This window comes from Cavia porcellus, unplaced genomic scaffold (assembly GCF_034190915.1).
Source record: "Cavia porcellus strain 051 isolate PalLab524CR breed Dunkin Hartley unplaced genomic scaffold, mCavPor4.1 scaffold_33, whole genome shotgun sequence".
NCBI lineage: Eukaryota > Metazoa > Chordata > Mammalia > Rodentia > Caviidae > Cavia > Cavia porcellus.
Window position 1 is genome coordinate 21,595,073 of NW_026947516.1, and position 26,322 is coordinate 21,621,394.

Here is a 26,322-nt window from a genome sequence, read left to right on the forward strand (position 1 = left end):
TGCTTGCTGAGGCCAGGAAAGTCAGGATACTTGCCTTATAGCAGGTGTACAATAAAAACTGGTTAAAGTGCTTCAATTTAATTACATACAGTATTGATACCACCCACTAGAAGAGAGGAGAATGGAACTACATCTGAGCTACTAAAGACTATTACTGTACCATGATTAAGAAATAGGAAACCCCTTATTTTCTAACCCTTTCTTCAAAAATACTGATCATGAAAAATATGAAATGAAATACATATTGAAAAGCTCTAAACCATGCACTAATTTAAACACTGTAATACTCTCAAAGATGTTTCTCACCCTCTTGCTATGGCTACTGTATTTCTTTTCATTATAAATAAACTCTAGTTGATAGTCATAATTAAATAAAGCAGTCCGTTGTTAGAATGCAAAAATACATCCTCTACCATGACCTCCACTGTAAATAACCAGGTCCCATGCACCTATTTAAGAATTTTTAACGTGGGCCAGGAGGAGAATCAGAACTCCCGAGATTTGGCCATGGAAGGAGGCAGCTTCTTGGTAAGCGCCTGCGGCAGGGGCCAGGAGGAGAACAGAGCTCTCGAGATCCAGCCATGGAGGGACTCGGGCAGCTTATTTACCCACCCTCTTGGTAAGCATCTGCAGCATGGACCTGGAGGAGAACCATTACCTGTGAGCCTACTGCCACGCAGGCTGAAAATCAAGCACCCTTCCCCCACCTGCCCCTTCCCTCCATAGCTACTGGGGATAGATATTTCAGCATCTCTTGGGAGGATGACCATATGCAGTATAGCAAATATGGGGGATTTCCTTCTATCTTCTGTTCGAAGACATAGGTTGTTTTGAGTTTTGTGGTTTCTTTTGCTCTATTCAGTATTCTCAATTGGTTTTATAATGTTCTATTTTTGGTTTGATTTTACTATACCTAATTGACTGGACAACTATTGTGAAGTTAAAGAGATATATCACAGTATATATTACTACTATCCCAGTATCCTACTGTGAAATCCTGTACCAATTTCACTGCATTGTCTCGATTGGCTTTGTTCTGTCTTGTGCTGTTGCATTTTTACTACTTTCAAAATAAAAAAAGTTGGGGCTGGGGATTTAGCTCAGCGGCATAAGCGCCTGCCTTACAAGCAGGCAGTCGTGAGTTCGATCCCCGGTACCAATAAAAAGGAAAAAGACAAAAATAATAAAAATAAAAAATAAAAAATAAAAAGTTTTTTACTAGTAGTGATGTATTTCTAAGTCATAGCACATTCCAAATTCAAGCTTACTTTGCTAAAGTATGAACTGCTCACCTGTGTTTCCACTCAGGGGATCGAGATCGTGACCACGCCATTCTTTGACATCTGAGCCACTATGCTCTTTTTATACTGCAAAGAAACACAATATTAGCCAGTTTGTAGAAAGAGTCTCCAATCTGCTCTAAAACACAGTGAATTCTACTAAAAGAGAGGTAATTAACCTCTTTGTGCCTTATTTTCCCATCCGTAAAATGGGAATTTTAGTAATAGAACCTACCTTACTGGAATGCTCTCAAGACAAAATGAATAAAATCAGGTATCGGAAATATTTTTTTCTGATGGACCACACTATAACTGTTTTAGGTTTTTAGGCCATATATGGTTTCCATCAAAACTATTTCTTCTTTTTAAAAAAATAACCCCCTAAAAATGTAAAAAAAATGGTAAGACCACTTTGAGATGGGGTATAAGTATGAAATATACATCAGATTTCAAAGGTCTAAAAAGAGAAAAGAATGTAAGCATTTCCTAATGTATTTTAATATCCATAACACATTAAAAGAATTATTTTGAGTACATCAGGATAAATCTTTCATATTATTAAAAATAACTTAAAAATTAAAATCTAAAAACAATTTTTAGCTAAACAGTCAAAGAAAAATAGGCCTGGTAGGATAAATGCACTATATTTTGATGACCTCTGAGTTAAATCACGAAAAGAACTTACTGGTATCTGACACACGTTCCCTGAAAACAAGACTTAGCTGGAAAACTAGAGGTAAAAAATGTCAGCCCTAATCAGCTTATCATTGCCTTACCTGCCTTACAGAGCAGACACCAAGCAAGAGAATAGTGATGGTAGTAAGATAAGGATGGACTGATTGGGGCTGGCATTTTTGATCTCTGGTTTTCAAGGCTATTTTCCAGCTAGGTCTTATTTTTTAGCAATGAGGGTAACAACTACTAAATAAGTATTCTGAAAAGAGGAAAATGTACCCAGAATTACTTTAATTGAATGAAACTATTACTATCTTGAAGGTTTTTTCCATGACCATAAATTCTTCATATAATTACAGTCAGAATATTAGGGATACAGTTTTTTTAGGGATCCTGTTTTTCAAATTAATAGATTACAAAAATTATAATTCCTGATTATGAGTCAATTGATGCCTAACTTTTAATTAGACAAATTTACTGAAAATTTAAGTATTATTAGACATTTACTTTGTTTCTGATTCTGTGTTAAAACAAACAACATCAAATATTTTTTTTTGGTGCTGGGATCCAAATGCAGGTCCCCACACATGCTAGTCATATGTTCTACTGCTAAGCTACATCCTCCAACCCAAATAAGTAAATTTTAAAAGTAAGTATTTTAGGTATTCTTGAAAAACTGATAGTTTCAGAAACTAAATTTTAAGAATACATAATTAGGATGAAAGCTTTTATATTAACTGTTACTTGTATCTCAGTAGTCCTCAGTATGATTCTATAATTAAGTAGTCCCTAATTTGCTAAATCCCTGGTAGCTTTGAAAATTATTGCCATTGGTCCATGAATTATCAGTCATACAGCCTCGGCTATGGTTTATTCCTAGATGTTCTCCCCAAAGCTGCATGTGCTCAGAAGTTAGACTTTGGGAGGTGATTGAATAATGGGGGCATGGTACTCTCCACCAGGGGATTAGTCTGCTGATGAGTTTACAGCTCAATGTGATGTCGGAAAGTGAAACTTGGTTGAAGGAGAGTTACTGCAGCTGTGGTTTGGAAGGGTCCATATCTCTCCTTTCTTACATCTCTCTCTGCTTCCTATCTGCTATGACATGAGCTGTTTTTCCTCTGCCATGCCCCTCTGCTATGCCACCCTGTCTTGGAGCTAGACTATGGACCAAAACCTCTACAAACAAACCTCTTCTTTTTAAACTTGTGGATGTCAGGTACTGTCTCAGCAATGAGAAAGAAAGATTTTGGTACAAGTGGGGTCATTCCTGTGATGCTACCTGACCATGTGATTTAGAGCCTTTGAAACTGACTTGTGGGAAAGTTTAGAAAGGTTTGGAGACACTGAATGGAAAGGCAACCCTAGAATGCCATGAGCCAAGTTTGGTGGTATATTGTGGCTGGAGCTCAGAGGATCAGAAGGTTGACAGTAATGCAGGCTTAAGAGGTTTCATTTCACTAGGGGTTTAGCTCAGTGGCACAAGCACCTGGTTGGCAAGCATGAGGTCATGAATTCGATTCCCAGTACAAAAAAAAAAAAAAAAAAGTTTCGTATGGGAAGAAGGACTCCATCAGTAGTTGTTATGATCTGGCAGAAAATTTGTCTGCATTTTGCTCATATCCTGGGACTTTGCTGGAGACCAAGAAAAGAATAGTGGACTAATTAATCTGGCAGCAGAAATTTCAAGGCAGCCAAACATTCAGGCTGTGGCTTAAGTACTGTTTGGGGCTTCTAGCCAACTCTACATTGAGAATCCAGAGCAAAAGGTATAGCTGAATGATTTTAAAAGTTTTGAGTTTGGCCAGAAATGAAGATCCAATACTGTTGGATCCTGTAAAGGTGAAGTAGAGGTCAGTATTACAAAGAAGCTAAGTGTTCTGGATCTAGACAATATAAAGGATACACTGAGGCCACTGAAGGAATCTAAGACTCCATTCTTTGTAGACTCAAAGGTGAAAAAGTAAAAGACTTTGCATTGAAAAGAGAGCCTCAGGACACCATGCTCCAGAATGGCAGTAGCCTAGGGAATTGATTTCTCAGAATTCAGTTCACCATGCTCAGTCATTGAACAATCAGAAGCTTCCGCAACCACCAGCAAGATGCAAAAGGGCTGTTACTATTCAAGCTAGTGTCAGACCTAGGCATCATCCACATGGTGCTGGTTTTATGCATATGCAGAAGGCAAGAGTTATGGAGTCAGGAAGGCTTCCACCAAGATACCAGAAAGAGGCTTTGAGAGGCCAGGCATTTTGCTCCTGAGAGGGTAGTGTGTGAAGCTATGAGTGTGAATCCAGAAGTTCAGTATGAAGATTCCAGGAGCACTGAAAGTCTGAGGAGAACCACAAGGAGTGATCAAAGGCAGTTCAAGACAAAAACTTTGAGGGCTATAATCACCAGCGGTGCCACAGAGGTGAATATGATGACATGGTATCACGTTGTGGTTCTGGTTTACATTGCCTTAATTACTAATGAAATTTATCCTTGGAACAGGCAAGAAAGCATTAAACTAACCATACTTTCTTTCCTCTAATCTAGTAATTTCAGTTAAACTTATTAAGAAAATAATATAAAAGGAATAAGAAGCAGTTATGTATATACTAAGATGTTTATATCAGTTTTGTTTATCATAGGAAAGGAAAAACAACTCAACCAAATTGATTAAAAGGCAAATGCCAAACAATCAGTAAAAGATTAAATACATTGAAAATGTATACATCTAGTTGCTTTTTCTACATTTTTCCTAGATTTATGTGTCTCTTTTTTTCCACACACCTACCAAACTATCACACCACACTACCTGCTTTACCTGATCAGATCTTCTAGTTCTAAAAGATAGGTGGCCTTTTCTCTAACAAATCCTTGTTCTTTTAGAACTGCTTGATAATCTCCCCTAGGAATCTTTCCTTGATTCCTGTCCCTAAGCTCCTCTTCCTCAGGAATTCTGTTTGTTCAACAGCTACTTCAATACATTATGTTTATTTACTCCAATGGACAAAAGATTTCAAACAGCATATTATAGAACACAAAATTTAACCTAAGAATGTGTGAGATATTGAATCTTAATAATTGGGAAACTTCAAATTAAGATCATACTCCTTTTATATCCCCCCAGATGACAAGAACAATTTTATATAATGCACATTCTGGAGTGTTGGCAAGGATGCAGAACAACAGAAACGTTCATATATTGCTAGTTGAATATATATGATGATAACCAGTTGGGTAGCTGTAGTTGAATATATAAGTATAACCAGTTGGGTTGTAATATTGAATTCAATAAAGTTGAACATGTCAATATCCTATAGCTCAGCAATTCTCAGAGCAGTGATTCTCAAATTTAGTGTACACTGAATTACCTGGAGAGCTTGTCAAAACACAGTTTCTGGACCCTACCCTAGGGCAGGCCCCAGTTCCAGCAAGTTCCCAGGTGATGTGGTTATGACTGGTCCAAGGACTTCTGAACTACTAGTTTAGGGGATAGAGGGAGTGAAATCAATTGAGAGAAAATGCTTGCAAAGTAACATACAGTACATGTGATGAAAGTATTCCTAAAAATGTTTTCTTTGGATTGTTAAAGGTAAATTTATAAACATTCAAACTATGCAAAGAGGGTGTTTTATGGCACATAAACTATACTTCAGCTGCAAAAAAAACCCAAACCAAAACAAAAAAACAGTAAAAAAAGTTTAGCTTTGGGATGATGAAAGTATTCTAAAATCATCAGATATTATGGAAATAGTTGTACAACTCTGTAACCCTTCTGAATGTCACTGAATAATATACTTTACAACCATAAATTATAACTCAATAAAGCTGTATTTTTTAAAAGTTCACTTAGCAATTACTTGGTATGCATCAGCTGATAGAAATACTGGTGCAGAGGCTTAAGAGAGGAAGGTCAATGTAAATATAAAGTCTGAACTATGAATGGTTTTTACATTTTTTAAAATGTTTTTATTGACGCATGTTTCTGATACATAAAGAATATAGTTATCATGGAGTACTGGTACACATATATATTACATCTTGATCTTTTTACTTCTCCTTCTATCTCCTCCTGTCCTCAGGTCTACTCATCTCCAGAAAGTCTATCTTCTTGTTTCTTTCATTTTTTATTTTGTTCTTTAAATTACTTATATATTGTGTTTCTCTTATAAGAGGAATCATATGATAGTTAATCTTCTTTGTCTGATTTACTTCGTATAAGAGGAATCATGTGATAGTTAATCTTCTTTGTCTGATTTACTTCACTTAGCATTAGGGAAAAAATGAAGACAAAGATGAAGATAAAGGAAAAGCCACAACCGAGATTACACATGGTCTACAAGGTGTAAAATATTTATTATTTGGTCTGCTACAGAAAATTTGCTAATAACTGATTTAAACTAACTTTTTATCAGAAAGTTAATGAAAGGGACCAGAGCTTTAAGACAAATGGAAAGGAAAGACCAAAATCAGTAGGATTTGTAACTAGGGAGTGGATGTCAGTAATGGAAGATAAATTCAATTATATAGCTACTTCAGAGTGAACTGTAAATGGTTAACAACAGTGAATGTCTGGTTCTGAACATAGAAAGATGTCCGGATAACAAGGTTATCTATTCCCAGAAGGGTGCTACTAGTAAAAGAGACAAGCTGGGCATAGTGCCACAAACCTGTAGTCCCACCACTCTGAAAACCTGAGGAAGGAGCATCAGCCCAGGCAACTTAGTGAAAGCCTATCTCACAATAAAAAATAAGTATATAGCTTACAGTGAAGGACCTCAGTTCAATTCCTAGCACCCTGTCTGTCTGTCTGTCTGTCTGTCTCTCTCTCTCTCATACACACACACACACACATCAATCTTACCAGGTCTGCATTGGATATATTCCCTTACCCACCTAAGGACTCTGCTCTAGGAATTTCCCTTAGCCCCCATGTCCCTTTCTCCTTTCCATTAGATACTTTCTGTCACCATATAACTTTGTGTATTTCTTCCACCCTCTAAAACCAGACCCAATGCCCCAGGATTACTATACTACTTTTCCAATGACAACTAAATTCTTCAAAAGGGCTGCCTGTAAGCCAAGTTATTATCATTAATTTTTCTCATCCTTTTCTTGCTTGAAATTTTACCTACTGGCTTTCCATCCTACCACATCACACTGCGCTAGCCAAGAGATCACTAATGAAGTCCATAATGCCAAATCCAATAGTCACCGGTCCTCCTTTTTCTGTTTTCCTTTCTTGGCCTACCAGTAACATTTGACGCACTTCCCTCCTAGAACCACTTTCTACTCTCGGATTGTAGAATACCACATTTGTTGGGTTCTCCTCCTACCTCCATAAAAATTCCTTCTGCCTCGTTTGGCGGTTTCTCTTCATCTCCTCTATTCACGAACTAAACCATTTTAATGAACCCCATCCTCTAGTGAGTTCAGCCTTTAGACCTATCATTGTCTACACTCTCCCTAGTATAATTTCATTCAGTCTCCCAGCTTTAAATACTAGTAACTCCCCAAAAGTATGTATCTCTAGCCCTCATTTCTCCCTGCACTCCAGTCTTGCACATCCAGCAGCCCGCTGGATGCTGTAAACACATCTAAAAGTAAACACCTGAGCTCCCTACAAACTATTTTCTTCCTCAGTCGGCTCCATGTTGGAAATGGCAGTTCTACCTTTCTAGTTTTCAACAAAAAGGAAACAGAAATGTCCAATAAACCATATGAAAACATAATCCTACTAGAAATTCAAAAAATAAAATGAAGAGAAAGGGCTTCATACTTGTGATATTTACAAAAATTTTAAAGTTAGATGGTACCAATATATTGGCAAGAAAGCAGAAAAATAATTTCTCAGCTGGGAATTCCTCAGCTGGGAATCTGTAATCCCCACATTCTACGAGGCTGAGGCAGAAGGACAGCCAAGTTTCAGCCCAGCCAGGGCAACTAAGTGACTTAGTGAAACCTTGTCTCAAAAAAAAAAAAAAAAAATCTCACCTGTGAGATGTGGAAAATTACTTTCCAAAATACCATGAAACAGAACTATACTCCAAAGAAACTTAAATAATGTACACTCTATATCATCTGTGACTATTATAAAAACCACACTGATTTAGAAATTAAAAACTAAGAACAAAAATACAACAGGCTGAGTATGGTGGCAAGTGCCTATTGCCCCAGCAATCAGGAGGCAAAAGGATCACTTGAGTCTAAGAGTTTGAGATCAGTTTGAACAGCATAGCAAAACCCTGTTTGTGCTCCTTCTTTCTCTCTCCTTGCCTTCCCCTCTTCCTCCCCACCTCAGAAAAACAGACCAAAACTCACACAAACAAATATCTAAGAAGAAATGAAAATTAAAAACTGAACTCAGGGAAAAATGGGAGAAAAAGACTAAATTATCTCAAAAAAATGAAGAAAAAATTACAAAGTACTCGATGAATAGTAAATTCAAATGAAAAGTTAGTAAAATATATTGAAAGAAAGCAGGAAAACAATAAAAAAATAAAAAATAAAAATGACACTGAGGAGGGAGAAAGAGAGAGAAAGTGTCAGACAAACTAACAGAAATAGGAGATAAGTAAAAAAGGGAATATTTGCACTACTATATTCCCTGAAGAAATATCAAACAATAGAATTGAGCTGATTTTTAAAACTATATTTGAAGAAAACCTTCTAGAAATGAAAAAATAGTTGAAGTATTCTAATCTACACATTTAAGAGTACACTGGGTACCTAAAGAATATGAATTTAGAAAAATCAAGTATGAAACATAGCATTAAAAAAAACTTTTATTTCAAAGATAAAACCATCAAGACGTCCAGGCCAAAAAAACAATATGCTGAGCACGGTGGCATAGGTCTTGCACTTGGGTAGTTGAGGCATGAGGATCACAATGAGTTTCAGACTAGCGTGGGATATACAGTGAGTTCAACACCAGGCTGAACTACATAGCAAGACTTCAAACAACAACAAAAGATTAAAACAAAAAATATATAACATAAAATTAGAAATTAGATCAGCATGTGTTTTCTCAAAAATAAACTATAAAACAAGATGAATAACAACATTTTTAAAATAGAATTCGGTGAAAGGAAGTGTGAACCAAGGATTTTATATTAACCAAGATATCCTTCAAATACCACAGTGACAGAAATAGTTTTTGGCATTGAAGAATGCAGGGACTTTGGTACTTCCTAGTCCTTTCTGAGAAGTCTACTAGAAGATGAGCTTCACCCAACCAAACAATGACTAAGAAAAGTCAGCAAAAGAACTGATAGTAAGCATTTAAAATATGTAGGTTCACGCAGACTGGGCCCAGCAATCAGGAGGTTGTATCTTGAAGCATGGCAATGAATTCAAGGCCAGCCTGAACTACATTGCAAGACTGTCTCAAAAAAAAAAATTAGGCCAAAGATTAATGTAAAATTGTTGCATTTTATGATAATACAAAAAATTGCAACTAAAAAATGGGGGGGGGGAGGCCTGGGGATTTAGCTCAGCGGCATAAGCTCCTGCCTTGCAAGCAGGCAGTCATTGAGTTCGATCCCTGGTACCAATAAAAAAGAAAAAGACAAAAAAAATGAGAGAAGAGAAAAATAAATGAAACAGCTTTACTTCTATCTAGGCAATAGGTGAACTTAAAACATTTTGGGGAGAAAAACATGAATAGACCAGATATTAAGAGTTTAAATAAATCAACACAAATGCTGAGACAACTAGTTATCCACAAGCAAAAGAATATAGTTTGGCCTTACCTCACACCATACATAAAAATTAATTCAAAATGGGTCAATAATCTAAATGCACACAGTAATCTACACAACTCAGAAGAAAACATAAGGATAAATAATCTTTGTAACCTTGGACCATGCAATGGCTTCTAAAGCTATGACACCAAAAATAAGTAATTAAAAATATGTAACTTGATATCATCAAAATTTAAAATGTTTGTGTTGTGAAGGATGACATCAAGAAAATGAAAACACTGGGATAGGGATTTAACTCAGTGGCACAAGTGTCTGCTGGGCAGGCACGAGGTCATGAGTTCAAACCTAGGTACAAAAAAAAAAAAAGAAAATGAAAAGACAACCCAAATAATGAGAGAATATTTTTTACAAACCATTTATATCATAAAAGTCTGTATTCAAAATACATAAATGAGATCTAAGGCCATACCACTCTAAATATGCTCAATGTCATCATAATGTATAAATAACACATACAACACAATAACAAATATAATCAAATTTAAAAATAGACAAAAGAGCCAGCTGCAGTGATGCACACCTATCATCCTAGCTAATTGGAAGGTTGGGATAGGGGATTGCGTGTTTGAGAACTTTGCAAGACATCGTCTCATGTTAAAAAAAAATAAAAATAAAGAAAGTAGGGCTATGTCTCTGAGAGAAGGGCCCTGGGTTCAAGCCCCAGTACTACACAATACATATATACACACATATGCTCATTCATACGTGCATACACATAATAAGGACAAAGAAGATGAATAGATATTTCTCTTTAAAAGATATGAAAAAATATCACATAACAACACTAGACATTATGAAATGCAATTCAACTATAATGTATGCCACTTCACAGCAATAAGGACAAATATAACATAAAAACACAGTAATAAGTGTTTCAAGCATTTAAAGATAATGCAATCCTCGTACGTTATTGGTGAGAATGTAAAATGCTGTCACTATGGAAAAAGAGTTTGGCAGTTCCTCAAAAAGCTATACACAGTGTTACCATATGCCCAATCATTCTACTCCTAGGAACAGAGAAAGGAAAGTATGTCCACATAAAAACTTGTATACTAGCATTCATAGGAGCATATTCATGATAACCAAAAGGTAGAAATAAACCAAATGTACTGAGAAATGAACAAAATGTAATATGCCCACATAATGTAATACTATTTGACCATAAGGAGGAATGAAGTACAGATATATGTTATAACATGGATGTACCCTGAAATCACTACACTAAGTAAAAGAAGCCAGTCACAAAAGACTACATGATGTATATGATTCCACTTATGAGAAATATCTAGAATAAGCAAAATAAGTGAAACAAAAAGACTGGCTATTAGGTGGAAAGAGGGAAGAAGGTATAAACATTGACGGCTAATGGCTATCGGGTTTCTTTTTAGGGTGAAAAAAATGTTCTAAAACTAGACACAGTGCTGATTGTACAACTATATTAAAAACCACTGAACCATACATTTTAAATGGTGAGTTTTGTAGACAGAGTATGGTGTCTAAATGCAAATGTGTCACTTACAAAAGTTGCAATACAGAAGCCACTCTTCCAGTTCATGAGTATACTGAGTCAGAGACCAAAGACCAAGATGGTAATCAGCAGATCACAGGGAAAGCCAGAATTGAGCAGACCAAGCATGGATCATTCTCATGGCCCCAACTAAGTGTTATTCCAAGTTCTCAAGCAAGGAAGACCTAGAAGTGGATACAGAACTCTCAAGCACAAGACAAATAAGTAGACAGAACTCAGGGTTTTTAAAAATTGGTGAATACAGGGGCTGGGGATTTAGCTCAGTGGCATAAGCACCTGCCTTGCAAGCAGGAGGTCGTGAGTTTGATCCCAGGTACCGATAAAAAAAAAAAAAATAGCTGTTTGGGGGCTGGGGATTTAGCTCAGCAGCATAAGCGCCTGCCTTGCAAGCAGGCAGTCTTGAGTTCGATTTCCCGGTACCAGTAAAAATGAAAAAGACAAAAAAAAATTGGTGAATACAAAGATAAAACATTAGAACAAAAATACGTATCTTCCTAAATACGCATATCCCATCAAATTTTTAAATAAAAGAACAAAATATACATCTCTCAAGAGAAAGAACAATTATAACAAAATATGCATAACTTGCTTCAAAAAAGAAAAAAAAAAAAAACTCACCCAAATAAGTGACTTTATAGCCACTCTTTCTACATTATCAAGTGTACCAAAAATAAGCCAGAAGATCTAAAGGTAATCAATAGAATAAATCTTGTCCTTTTTTGTACTGGGGATTAAACCCAGGAATGCTTTACCACTGAATCATAAAAGTACATGGGAGAAAATAATAAAGACAAAAGTATGAAAAAAAGAGGAAGAAAAGTTTTAAGTAAATGTAATTAATAATCCACATTTTTGTAGTTTCATACAACAAAATAAATGACTACATAGTCAATATATGCTGTTTTTCTTTTTTTCTATTTTTCTTGATTAAGAAAAATAGGAGAGAGCACAAAAATAATAAGTAAAAATGATATAGAGGCTATCTATAATCATCAAATTAGAAAAAAACTGAAAAACTATTTGGTATATATCTACCAAATAAACTTGAAAATCCACATGAAAAATGTACTTTTTAAATAAAAATACATTTCCAAAATTTACCCTTCAGCATTAAAAAGCCACTGAATCATATCTCCAGTTCTTTCTATTTATTTATTTATTTTTGTTCTTTTTGAAATAGAGTTTCACTATGCAGTTCAAGCTGGCCTTGAACTTACTTTGTAGTCCATGCTACCCTCAAACTCGCAGTGATCCTCCTGCCTCAGCCTCCTGTGTGCTGGAATTACATGCATGTGCCACCATACCCAGTGAGACAGGGTCTCACTAAATTGCCCACATTGGTTTTAAAGCTGCCATCCTCCAACCTCAGCCTTCTGAGTGGCTGGGATTACAGGTATGTGTCACCATGTCCTGCTAATCTTACAGATATTTATCAAATGCTATACGCTGGTGCTAGAGAACACACCTTCTTCTCAAGTGACCATGCCACATTTACTAAAAATAATAATTTGTTAGATAACAAAGAAAACATTAGTAATTTCCATAACACAGAAATATTATACAATGTATTAACAAAAGTAAAAAAACTGAAAGGCCTATCAACCTAGAAATTAAAAAGCCTAAACTAACTGATTTCCATAGACAAAATACAAAAAGTTATTAAGAAAATACCCCATTAAAGCATCAGGCCCACACAGTTCCATAGGGAACTCTTTCAAGCTTTTAAACACCAGAGAGCCTCCAATGTTCTAGAAGTTATTTCAGAGAAGGTATAGTACAAAAAGTACCAAGCCTCTAGGAACATCAACCTCTGAAGGAAGATGAACTAGCAAAGGATAATCTTGGAAGAAGTAGGGACCATGGGACACAAAGTCAGAAACTAAAGAAGGATATTGTACTTCAATAAGAGAGATTTTAATGGCAAATGCTGCATAGAGATCAAACAAAAAGGAATGAAAAGTGTTACCACATAGTCTGAGGACTAGGTAGGAGGTCAAAAGACTAAGAAAGCCAATTATTAACAACTCTTTTCAACAAACTGGCTGGGAAAAAAGAGCACAGAAACTGGGTGGTGACAGGGTGATTAGGAACAACTTGGAGAGGTTTATTCTTGATAAGGAGAGACTACTTGCTTACCATTAGAGATCTAAAATAGAAAAACAGTCACCGTAGAGATATGTCAGGTTCAAATGGTGCAAAATTTACTTTTATTTCTTAATTTGTAACAATATAGTCCAAATAAAACTTTCCAAGTAATACAGTTAATTTCTCCCAATATTCTATATTTATATATAATTTTCTTCATCAGTGCAATGAGTTTTGATCAGTGGTCACTTTCTATATTCTGTTAACTTAGCCAACATTACTAAGTGCCAGGCACTGTTAAGGATTAGGAATACAAAATTGGAAGAAACCTAGTTTCTTTCCCTGAGAAGCTAAGTCTTTGGTGGATAAGTACTTCCTGGTTTTACTAAGTGTTGTATAAATACTATGTCATCCAATCCCTCACAAACTGCAATTACCCGCATCTCATAGGTGAAGAGATCAAGACTTAAGAAAGGTTAACTACGTTTCCCCACGTAAAGGATCTGAAACAGTTCAATACTGACACTTCTCCACCTTGTAATTCCTTTTTTCAGAAAAACGACACTGTAGAGACTGCCGAGTCACTTGTTCAGATGCTCAGTCAGCAGAATTGGGCTTTAGCACACTCTAGCATAGTTGACATGCTGCACTACATTTAAAATCGCCATCTAAATTTGGAAAGCAGTTTTTATGCCCTCTAGTTGCCTGGACAATCTGTAGCCTGTAGCCTGCATAAGGACTATATTTTATTTATTATGAGCTCAAGGACTGTGTCTCATTTAGCTTTGTATCTGCTCTCCTCAGCTTTATAAAATATATTTAAATATTTGCTCCTTAAACATTTGTGCATATTCATCATTCACCTGATCCCATAACTTTTATACTGTTTTTCTCCTTTGTTTCTGTAGTGTCAGAGATTGAACTCAGGGCCTTGCACATGCTAAGTACATCCTCTATCACTGAGCTATACTCCTTAGCTCTCTGATACTGTTTTTAATATAATCTAGGGCTGCAGTATAAAACTTTAAAGTTAAGTGAAATAGTGTGGAACACAAAGTATTACAGAATAGTTTTAAATTTAGAAATTTACTTTAAATTTTTATGAACCTTGAAATGCTTCTGTGATCTGAAATTCTTACAACGGAACAGTAAAGGCAACAAGACAAAGTACATTTAAATGTATTTTTCACAAATGACTCATTTGACTCTTAAAAACATAAGAAGAGTAAAACAAACACATTATAATCTCTAGTTCACAGTTGAGGAAATAGTCCTTAGGAAAGTTGAGTGATTTGTTCAAGGTAATCAGATACATTAGAATTTAAGAAGGTCCTAACTTCAAATCTCTTGTTCACTTAGGTAGCCTTTCTTCGCTAAACTGGTGGAATAAGAAAGGAGAATTGCAATCTTATCCGATTTGCTATTAATAAATTAAAAAAAAAAAAAAACCAGAGGATACTTGTACTTGGTTAGAGAAAACAAAAATAAGCTGTAAGTGTTCTCACAGAAATCCTTCAAATTCTACCTTTTGCTAGGATGTGAGGAAGGACACTGGCAGACTGATGGCAGGAACATAAATAGCATAACTTTTTCAGAGGGAAACTGAGAAATTCACAATTTTATAAAAAATTGGTTTTTTTATAAAAAAATTCATAATTATATAAGTATAACCTGCCCAAAAATTCCACCATCTAGGAATGTACATTAAAGAAATGATTGTGGATATGAAGACTTTACATTTACTCAACAATGTGTTTAAGTAGTGGAAAAATGGGACCAACTGACTAAATTAGCATAGCCATGTAATGATATGCTATGTTGTTGGATAAAAAGTGATTACAAAAGAGAATTCACTTTAGAAAAACTCATGTATTTATCCTGACATAAAAGAAAAAGACTCGAGGTGCATAATCACATTCATAATAGTTATCTGGAATGGTCAAAAAGTGCATTTTCATTACAATTTTGTATATTTAAAATCTTTTGTATGTGAATGGCTTCCTAAATGTTTCTTACTATATAAATGTCTCTAATACAATTTCTTGGGAAGACAGTGAAACTGCAGAGATCTCAAGTGAAAACTGTAGTTGCCATTCTTAAAAATTCCATTAAAAATAAAGCATTACTGAGGTTGGAAGTGTGGCTCTGTGGTAAAACACTTACCTAGCATGCTCAAGGTTCTGGTTCGTTGGATTTACTAAGAGGAGAGGGGAATAAACAAAATATTATTAAGTATTTAATTAAATAAATAAAATATTATACCATTACCACTGAAAAATAAAGCACTCTAGAGCAACACACTACCGTACCCAACTGTAATGCAGTCCCAGCTACTTGGGTGGCAGACATGAAAACAGCTTGAACCCATACATTTGAGAGCAGTTTAAACACCACAGTGAGACTTGGTCCCAAAAATTAATTAATTAAACACTCTATGAATCCACAGCCAAATCTTTTCAAGTTGCTCTATCGTTTGGACTTGTTCACGTTTAGAAAAGAATAGCAAAAAGGCTGCCTTCTGGTAAAAGCTGGAGAGACTCTGATTTGTACCCGTATAGTTTGCAATGTGATCCAGAAAAGAAAAGCAGTCTCCCAAGTGGAAGCTTAAAAAGCGTCTGCAAAGAAAAATACATCGGGGGATACGTTTCGCTCCCATTTCTTTCCCTCTCGACCTACTGACAGAACAGTTCCTAGAATGGCCCAGTTTCCGAATTACAATCTAGAGAAGCACAGGAGACGCGCCCGTTTTCGGGAGACGTTTTTAAAAAGCCAAGTTTTACTCCGCAATTCATGATAAAGAGCAGCCTTCACTACTCATTCTCGACGTTATCTGGGAAAGATGCCGCTGCGCGGGAGGAGCGCCTCGGGAGGAGGACAAAGCGGCAGCTCCTCGGCTCAGGTCCCGAAGGCGACGCGTCCGGGGCCGCCTTGGTAACATGGACACCTTCCCCAGACCGTGGCGCCCCTTCACCCCCAGGAAAGACGCTCGAAGCCACGGGAACTCAACCTCCCTGAAGGCGGGGGAAGGCTGGAATTACGTGAGCAGGTGCCCAGGTCGCCGCCTCACAAGGAAATCCACCATCCCTAGGCCAGAGGGACACATGGAAGCCATGAACTCGGAGCCAGAGGTGGGCCACTGCTCTGAGGAAGGGGCGGTCGACGGACCTAAAGGGTGGCGGTCCCCACGGAGCCGAATCCCGACCGCCGCATCCTCTCCGCGGCCCCACCCGCCACCCCGAGAACCGCCCCTCCCAGGCGACAGGCACGCCCTCCCTGCGGGTCGGGGCCTCCTCGCTCCGCCTGCTCCCCGGGGCCGCTTACCGGTCGGAAGGTCCCCGTCACCGCCACCGCTGGCCCTTCAGGCCTCGCCCCTCTCTCGAACGTGGCCTCCGAAGGCAACTGGACCACAACTGTCTCAGCCGGGCCGCGAGACCCGGAACCACTTCCTTCCGGAACCGCCTTGCCCCTCCGCTTCACTGCCCCGCCCCCAGCCGCGGCCTCGCTCTTCTCACAGTGGTTCCTAGGACACCTCTACTCTCTCAGGGAACACGCCCCGCCCAGATTCCTCGGGCCGGAGCGCCACCGCCCTCTGCCGGCCGTTCTCATCATAGCTGCTCCGTCCACCGTGCCTGCTTTCGCGCTACACTCCACCTAGTGCGCCTGCGCATACTCGCGTCCTCAGCCCGCGAAGAATGGAACGTGAGAAATTTACCAGGTATAGGGATTATTTATGATGGCTGATGGGCAAGGATCGGAGGTCGACTCGTAAGTCAGGGGCAGAATAATGATCGCTTGAGCCCTCAGCCTTATGTAGGTGGGCTACAGAAAGCAGAGGTGGCTGCTGAGCACATGGGCGTCCACATAGATATGCACATGGACGAGCACGTCCAGCCCTTGCCTTGGCCCACCAAAGCCCTTCCAGATCCAGCTCACCTGAACCTGTGCCTGCGTGGACTCTGCCTGCCTACTCAATCTCTAACCATTCCTCTAACCTTGAACCATTGCCCATGGCGGCTTGAATGAAGCTTCTGCCCGGAAAACAAAATCTCCTGGACTTCTCAAATACGTTAATGGTGTCAACACATCAGTCCACTGTACAATTCAAAATAAAAATCAATCAATCTCTCCTGTCTCCTTCTCCTGTCGTACATCTCTCCCTTTCTCCCCCTCTCTACCTTGCCCCTTCCTCCATCCTTGCTCTGTTGGGAGACTATATTCATGGCTATGTAAGGACACCTGCTAGGCAAGTGCGCTGCCGCTACTACACCCTCAACCTGTCTACAGTTCTCTGATTTCCTTTCTCACATACTCCATCCACAAGCTCCAAATGTAGTATTTCCTCTTCACTCTTAGCACTTTCCCACTTGACAACTTTGATACTCTTTTGCCCATTGCAAAATATCTTTCTCAGGATCCATGCCATCTGTTTGTACTACTTGTTACCTTCCCTGTTACTGTCGCCCACCGACTGCCCAGCATTTGTTTTCCTCTCCACCTGAATTAATGCCCCTCATCCCAGTGACACCAACATGCTCCATGTTTCATCTTCCTCAATCCAGATGACCTTCACCTTTACTTTGTTCATCCATTTCCAGTCTTATACTCTATAAAAAACTAGACATTTGCTACACTACTCCATCTCTAAAATCTTTTATTTTCAAATCCGATTTGGACCCACAATCCTTATCCATTCATCGTATCACCTTTCATGTCTCACATCCCTCATGAACTTTATACTCAAACCTATGACCTTTGACTCCAATCATTCTTGTGACACAGAGAGGCACCTTTGCCTTTAGCCACATCCTAACATCAAACTACCATCCTAAAACATTCCACTTATCTACATTTTTCTTTCCTACATCTGCATTTCCAAGCACTATGTATGGGAAAACTGGCACAATTGTGAAAGAATGATGTCACTATAAATTATGCCCACATGCCACAGTGAAGAACCTTGCTGCCTCTTTTAATAATCCTTATATATGACTGTTTTATGTGCTCTATGTCCAATAATTATAACCACAATCCCTTACTGCTTTCTTTAAACCCTATATCAATTATCATTTTCCTCTCTTCATAAATGACTGTTTTACTGAGAAACTTCTTCAGCACAATATATAAGGCTTTTCACTGTCTGGTTAAGCTTACCTCTAGTCGCTCTCCACTTCTCTCTGGCCATATGGATACTATTGCAATTTAAGAATGAATAATGGGGGGGCTGGGGATTTAGCTCAGAGGCATAAGCGCCTGCCTTGGAAGCAGGCAGTTGTGAGTTCGATCCCAGTACCGACAAAAACGAAAAAGACAAAAAAAAAAATGAATAATGGTATTTGGTCTGGTTAAGATTTTGAGTCCTTTTCATCTACATATTATGGCTTCAGTTCAGGAAGGTTTTCATCCATTCCATAAGAATTGTTTCTCCCCCATTTTTCTGATTTTTTTTTAAAAAGCAGTTATCTGTGGTATTTCTGTTCTATTTTTTCATCTCTTACTTTCAGCACTCTAGTAGACATCCAGTTTGGGGTATTGATGCTGATTTAGCACTCTAGACCATTATTTCTGACTCTATTTGACTCAAAATTTTATTACTGAGATTTTGACTCTGACACATGTTCAAGTCTGAGAACTACTTCTCTATCATTTGTGTTCCCTGTAAATCATTGGAAGGATACTGAGGCTTGATGAAATTCAGGATAGTTTTTAAATCCTTAAACCAGAAAAAATGTAAAATTTTTCTTAAAAAGAGCAATTCAGGCTTTGATATAAGACAAACTTCCTAGCATCCTTGTTATTTATTGGAGAGAGACAGCTGTGGTAACTTGGTGTCCTAGCTGACCTTATGTGTAGCTTTTTTTTTCAAGTGCTAGTGTGGAAAAAAAAAGAAAATTATGAAGAAGTAGGGCAAATAGTTCTCATCCCTTGAAAACACACTTGGCCCAGATTTTCCAGTTATTGTTTGGTTTAGATCTAAGATGTCCACTAAAATTCTAATACATGTGGAAGGTGATTGGATCATGCTATATTTATCAGCAGATCAATCCACTGGTGAGTTCAGAGACTGACTCTTCTCGAGGGAGGTGGGGCCCAGGCTAAAGAAGTGGGCCACTGGAAGTGTGTATTTTTATTTTTGTCTCCTCCCTTCTTTACTTCCTGGCCACCATGACATGAGAAGCATTTTATCTACCATGCAATGCCATGCTGTTTCTGCCTTGGTGCCAGCTGACCATGAACTGAAACTGAATCAAAATAAACTTCTCCTACTTTTAAGTTGTGGGCATAGGATAATCTGTCTCGGTGACAGGAAAGTGACTAAAACAGTTGTTATATAGATTATTGTTTGTATTGTGTTGGTTGTGCCATCAGCATCTACCTTAGCATTTATACCCCAGGACTGACAAAACCAGATGAGTTTTCTGTTGACTGGATGACTTCAGTTGTGTGGCTTAATACCATTGATAAAACTGGGTGGATAATGCTTTGCTAGCCCTGTTTCTTAAGACCTCCTTTTCTTTGATCTCATGGTATAGGCATTTTGTGGGTTCTGTTCTTTCTTTACCTTTGCTTTTCTAATGGCTTTGTAAACAGCAAAGCACAGCCAGATATGGTGTACACAGCTTAGAAGAAAGTGTTTTTAGACAGGCTTATGCTGCAAGTTCTTCTTTGTTCATTCTAGTCACTGCCATTATGTCTGTTTTCCTACTGAGATAGAGGATAGATTCCTAAATTTGGTAGCTGCTACCAGCCGTCTGATACCATTAATTATTTCTGATGGATTCTTGGCCCAGGATCTGCATGTCATATAATATTTGTGACTTAAAAAATTGATGTGGACCACTGGGTATAGTGGTGCACACCTTTGATCCCAGCATTTGGGAGGCTAAGGCAGGAGGATTGCCATGAGTTCGAGGCCAACCTTAACTTCATAGTAAGACCTTGTCTCAAAACACACAAACAAACAAAAAATGATGTGGACCATCTCCAGTAATGTATGGTTTTTTAAAAAATGACTAGATCGGGCTTAAATCTTAATTTTGTTGCAAGTATTTTAAAGTTTAGGCTCCCCTTAAATGTTCACTATGCCCAGATGTGCTCCAAATCCTCAACAGATTCAGTTCACATATCTCTTCCTATCATAAGCAGTCTGTTTTTGTACTCTACCACAACTCCCTAATCAATTCAAAATCATTAAGCTTTCAAAAAATTCATTTTTCTGAGGAATTTATTTTTTTCAATCCTACATTTGTAAGTATCCTAAAGTATTACTTCAATTATCGCTCTGCTTTGGACTGGAGGAAAAGAGAATACTACGGTGTAATAAATGCCCTGATATTGAAATCACTTTCTGCTGTGTGCTCTGAAACTATCCAAAGTGATGTACCTATTCTCAATTTTTAAAAAATCTGCAAAGATTTAACATGTGTCTGCTCTGTGACAGGTGCTCTTCTACATGCTGGGGATTAAACAGCAAATGTGAAAACCAGGGTCCTTGGGGCCCTCATCTCATCTTCATATGTGAGTCTGGCAGAAAGAAATGCTTATTAGAGGCCACAAATTTTAATTTCATAGATTTCCTTTGGTAACAATCATGTGTATTCATATACAAATAGTACCGAGTATCTGTATTAAGTGGTTAGGAATAGTCAGTCCTGCTATCATGAGACTTACAACGAGGTAAACGTTAGTCCAAAATCTCACAAAAGATGTCTCATCACAAACTAATAATTTGATAGTGACTAATGGCAGACCTGACCTTCCCTGCCCATCACAAATGCAAGTGACTTCTTATATCATTTGTCTAATATCTCTTTTCCCTGGTAGATTATAATCTCTGAGACATTTTGGACTAGTCTTGTTCTTTGTTCTGTGTCCATTCTTAGAAGAATGCATGCTTTTCAATCCTAGTTGCTTAAAGGATCAGTTATGGAATGAGTGAGCTCCAACTTTATGGGGAAAAAAATCTCATACCAATTGCCTGTGCTTCCAGATGGAAGCTGGAGTGAGAATACAGTATGGATTAAATTGCCCTCAGTAGGAGATTCTCAAGGCTTTACAAGGTCAGCAACACTTCTGATGAGAGAAGCTATTTGAGATTGATTGGGAAACTTGAAAATATAGCTAAGAACTGTGTAGGCAAGATTCTAGTTTTGGGTCTGCTTGATATCCCAAAGCTCTTGATAAAGCTCTTGATAAAGGCAAGAGCTTTAAACTGATGTGGGCAAAGACAAGCTCAGGCTCCAAAGCAACCTTGGATTTGGAGACTATCTCTGCACTCCCAGCCATCTGTGATTTTGGGCATGCAACATTGCTTGAGTCTCTGGTCCTTCATGGTAAAGTAAGCAGGTAACAACCCTGTTTATATCAGAATGCTGTTCTAAACATTAAGAGAGATGATGTATGCAAAGCCCTTAGCACAGTGCCTAGTTAGCTGAAGGGGGTTCTCCAGGAAAAAGACTCTGAGATCAACTGGCAAACAAGAACTGTATACAGAGTCCTTGTAGGTATGAAGGAAGCAAGAGAGAGAACTTAGGCCTCAGGTGACACCATAAGGACCTCTGAAGCTGAGATAGCCCTATCTGAAATATCCTACTGTGATGCAAATGTCTTTGTACTTCTCACATTGAGAGGTTTAACCTTGGTGAGTTAACCTTTTTCAGTCAAGAATATTTCCCAAAGAAAAACTCCACAAAAAGGCTTCAGACATTGTATTGCCAGTGTTTGGAAGGAAAATACCTCAGTCCTAAAGCAGAGGTCTATCTGGGTGATACATCACAATATCCACTATATATACAGACAATTGAAGTGAACTTTTGAAGTCATTTCTACAGCTATTTAAAATTTTTCAAGTCTCTCTGAGGACTTATGTCTTCCTCATTGTCAAATATAACTTCCCAAAGATTATAAAAACATGATTCTAGTGTAAATATACAGTGAACATGTTCCAAAAATGCATTTGGGTGGCCAGTGGTCTCAGTGGCAGGGTACTTGCCTAGCATACTTTAGATCCTACATTTGATCCCAAGAGCAAAAAGAAACCAAAAATAAATATATTTGACTCATAAAGGCACAGGACAACAAAATTGGCTCAGAAGATACAAGAAGTGACTGGTAAGCACACATCATCTCTCGGTAGACACATCCACATACATATATTAGTAGAAAAAGAATTCTTGCATAAGATTGTAAATTTAGGTGGGCAGAGCCAACCCCTTTCTGTGAGCCAGCTGGCATGTGGTCTAGGAGACAAAAAGTGCCAACCTAGCCTCCCACCCCAGAAACCAGCTGATTTGGAAAAACACAAGCTGAGGTGATTGCCACTGGAGTAAAACAACAAAAACAAAAACGTAATATCTGTATTGTTTGATTGACTTAGCAGGCTTAAATCTGGTAGTCTGAGCATTTATTTAGAGGATGACAGTATATAATATAGCAACTATGGGGGATTTCCTTCTGGAGATAGTAGCCTTTGTTAATTCCCTATTATCTTGTTTTAAAATATTGTATAATTTTCATTGCTTTGTTTAGTTTGGTTGTATTATATCTGATGGCATGGGCATCTGTTTCAAAACAAGAAGATATATTATGGTAGCCATTATTGATTTCCTATTACACTGTTTTGAAGTTCTTATTTTTTTAAATTTTAAAGATAATAAAACAAAACAGAACAAAGCAAATCAGAGCAGAACAATGCAAGCAACACAGCACTTCACAACAAGACAACAGCACATCAACAGTAGCTACCACGATATCTCTTTTCTTCAAAATAGTTGAGCATAGCTTCACACACAATAATATCAAACATAACAAAATATTATAAAACCATTCAAAAGAATTAAAGCATTACAGGACTTCAAAACTAAATAACAGGAAATGAACAGTGGGTACTATAATACCTCATTTTCCTCAAAAAAGTTGTCTATACACAACACACATAATAAAATCAAATAAAACACAACAGGATAGAACCAATCAAAACAAAAGAACAAAAGCATGGTAGGACTTCAGTATAAGATGATGGTAAATCAGCAATGGTTACCATAAATGTTTTCTTTAAAATAGCTGTTCAGACCATCACACAAAATAAAATCAAACAAAACAGAATAAAACCAATCAAAAAATGAATGGAAGCACTATAAGACTTCAAAACAATATAGTAGGAAACCATGATCACTATAATATATCCCATTATATTCAAAATAGCTACCCCTACCATCTGGCAGCATAAAATCTAACAACAAAAAGACAGAACAAAGCCAAATGTAACAAAATTGTGTAAACAATGCAAGAGTTCAAGACAAGACAATAAGAAATTAATAGTAGTTTCCACCATTCCCCCTTTTCACTCTTACATTAACTATTTTACTTTTGGATCCCATTAACTCCTTTTGTTTCTTATGCTAGGGTTCATGCATATGAGCGTGAACTGTTTTGCCCATGAACATGATCTCCAGTTGTGTCCATTTACCTACAGGAGTCTTGAGATTATTTTATAGCGGGGTAGATTTTCACTGCATGAAAATACCATATCTTTCTTATCCATTCTGCAGTTGATGGGCAAGTTACTCTTCCTTTTTTTACATGGAGCAGTTGTTTTTCTTTCCTTTGATTTTCAGTCTATGCATTTCCTTTCCAGTTAAATGTGTCTCTTGTATACAGAATATTGATGGATCTTGTTTCTTTTTTTTTTTTTTTTTTGTCTTTTTCGTTTTTTATCGGTACCAGGGACCGAACTCACGACCGCCTGCTTGCAAGGCAGGTGCTTATGCCGCTGAGCTAAATCCCCAGCCCCTGGATCTTGTTTCTTGATCCACTCTCCCTGTGTTTCTTTTTATTGCTGAACAGAGGCCATCTACATTAATGGTTACAACCAGCATCCAGTGGTTCATCTCTGCTTTACTATACTCCTACTGTTGGCCCTCCACTTTTCCCATTCATTCAATTGCCTGTCTTATTTGGTGATCCTCCTCTGCTGCTGTTCCTGGAAACATGGTCAGGTTATCTCTCTCTAGAATATCCTTTAGCACTCTCTGTAGGGTTGGTTTGGTAGTCATGAATTCCTTCAGTTGTTCTTTATCATGGAAGTATATTTTTTCTAGTGATTTTGAAAGATAGTTTTTCTGGGTAGATCAATCTGGGTTGGAAGTTGTTTTCTTTCAGAGTTTGAAACACTTCACTCCATATCTTCTTGACTTGATGGTTTGTGTTGATGTCTGCTGTGATTCTGATTGGTTTTCCTTTATATGTGATCTGTTTCTTTTCTCTAACAGCTTTTAATATTCTGTTCTTGTGCTGAATTTCTGGGATCTTGATTATTATGTGTCTGGGTATAGATTTACTTTGGTTATGGCTAGTTGGAGTCATATGCCTCATTTATCTGCATGTCAGATCCATTTCCCATGTTTGGCAAGTTTTATTCTATTACTTCTGCGAATACTCTTTTAATTTTATTTGTGTTCATCCCTGCTTCTTCACTGATACCCATCACTCTTAAATTATGCTTCACTGCATCATCTTGCAGCTGTTATTTCCTGATTCTATGTTATTTTAAAGAGATCTTCCCTTTCATGATCACTAGCTGCAATCCTATCTTCAAGGTTTGAAAGTCTATCATCAGTCTCTTTCAAGTGGTTTTACCAGCTTTTGATTGAATTTTTAATTTTCTGCATCTCTCCTTGAATTTGTTTCATGCGCTGTAATTTCTTTCTATAGTCATTCAAAGTTTCTATCATTTTCTATGCTCCTCTTTATTGTCTGTGTCTTCTTTAGACCTGCTGAACAATTCTTTCAGTATGTTTGTGATTTCTTCTTTTACCTGATACATTATTTCTGATTTAACTGCTCTTACAATCTCATGAAGTTGTTTCCTTACTTCAGTTGCAATCCTCTCAGAGATTTCAGGTGTGTGACTTCCGTTTTCTTCCATGACTGTATCTCCCAGACTTATTCTGTATGGGCTGGAGGTCTGAATTTGCCTTTTGCTCCTTTGTCTTGACGTTCTCCTGGGTTCCTCCCAACAACCAGGGACTTCCCATGTTGGCTGCCCCTAGGCAGTGTAAGCAGATGGGACAGGCACCTGGGTTCCTCTAATTCCAGATTTACAGGGAGGTAGCAAGATGTGGAGTGGCTTTTTTAGACCTGTGTAGCTACATTGGGGTTTTGCTGATGATCGGGGTGCATGGAGGTGGGGCTGCTTCTCTCAGCCTGTGTGTCTACACTGGGACTCCTACAATGGTGGCAGACACACAGAAGTGTGTTTGATTCTGCTCGTTGGTGACGGCTGCCTGAAGGAACAAAGGGCCTCCAATGGTGGCCTACAGGTGCACAGGGCTTACCTGGCTGTGTGTCCCTGCTCCGTTGGCTGCCAGCAGGAAGGAGCCTTTTGGTGACAGCTCCTTGAAGGTGAAGGCAGATTTTCTGGCTCTCTCCGCCAGCACTGTGCGTGCAGAGGAAAGGGGCTTCTGGTGGTGGCCCCTGGCAGGCAGAGGCGGATTTTCTTCTGGCTCTCTCTGTCTGTGCTGGGTGCATGAGGAAAGGGCTGTTTTGAAGTTCTTTATCACTTTCACTGTTTTGTTTTTCATTAATCTATTTTATTTTGTTTGGTTTTATTCTTGTTAAAATAAAATTTTAAAAGATTGTACATTTAGAAATAAAAGTTTTTATTGTCCTACAGGGAAAAATAGACATAAGCTTAGGTTTTATCTTTTCTTCATGGCAAAAAGTCATCTTCAGCTTTCTTTGTACAAGTGAATCTCTTAACTCCAGAGACTGGATCTTAACCAATATAGCAAAGTTTGTATGCTTTGGGTCATAAAAATAAGCAAATCACATCTTCTAAGACTCAATGGACCCTTAGGCCACCTTAAGATAGTGCTGTAGTAGTTATAATTTGTGTTTTACTCACATTCAGGATAATTTCTTAACATCAGTGAACACTGAATACTTCCTAACAGCCACTGGGGATGTCACCACAAAGAACTGGGCCCCTGAGAACTCTTTAGAAGGT

At 37.9% G+C, this 26,322-nt stretch overlaps 1 protein-coding gene across 9 annotated transcripts in view; it reads right to left on the reverse strand.

Annotated features, from left to right (window-relative positions):
* The window catches only part of Bclaf3 (BCLAF1 and THRAP3 family member 3), a 51,272-nt gene extending 34,462 nt beyond the window's left edge, over positions 1–16,810 (reverse strand). For 7 of the 9 annotated variants that reach the window (XM_063243045.1, XM_063243041.1, XM_063243044.1 and 4 more), the window contains exons 1-3: positions 16,641–16,810; positions 15,483–15,516; positions 1,293–1,367 (exon numbers count right to left, since the gene is read on the reverse strand). In XM_063243045.1, coding sequence (XP_063099115.1) covers positions 1,293–1,333 — 41 coding nt within the window. In that variant the 5' untranslated portion in view covers positions 1,334–1,367; positions 15,483–15,516; positions 16,641–16,810. Of the gene's footprint in view, positions 1–1,292; positions 1,368–15,482; positions 15,517–16,357; positions 16,509–16,640 lie in introns of those variants that run through there. The other 2 variants (XM_063243038.1, XM_063243039.1) reach the window with 2 other exon arrangements.
* Positions 16,811–26,322: the final 9,512 nt, after the last annotated feature.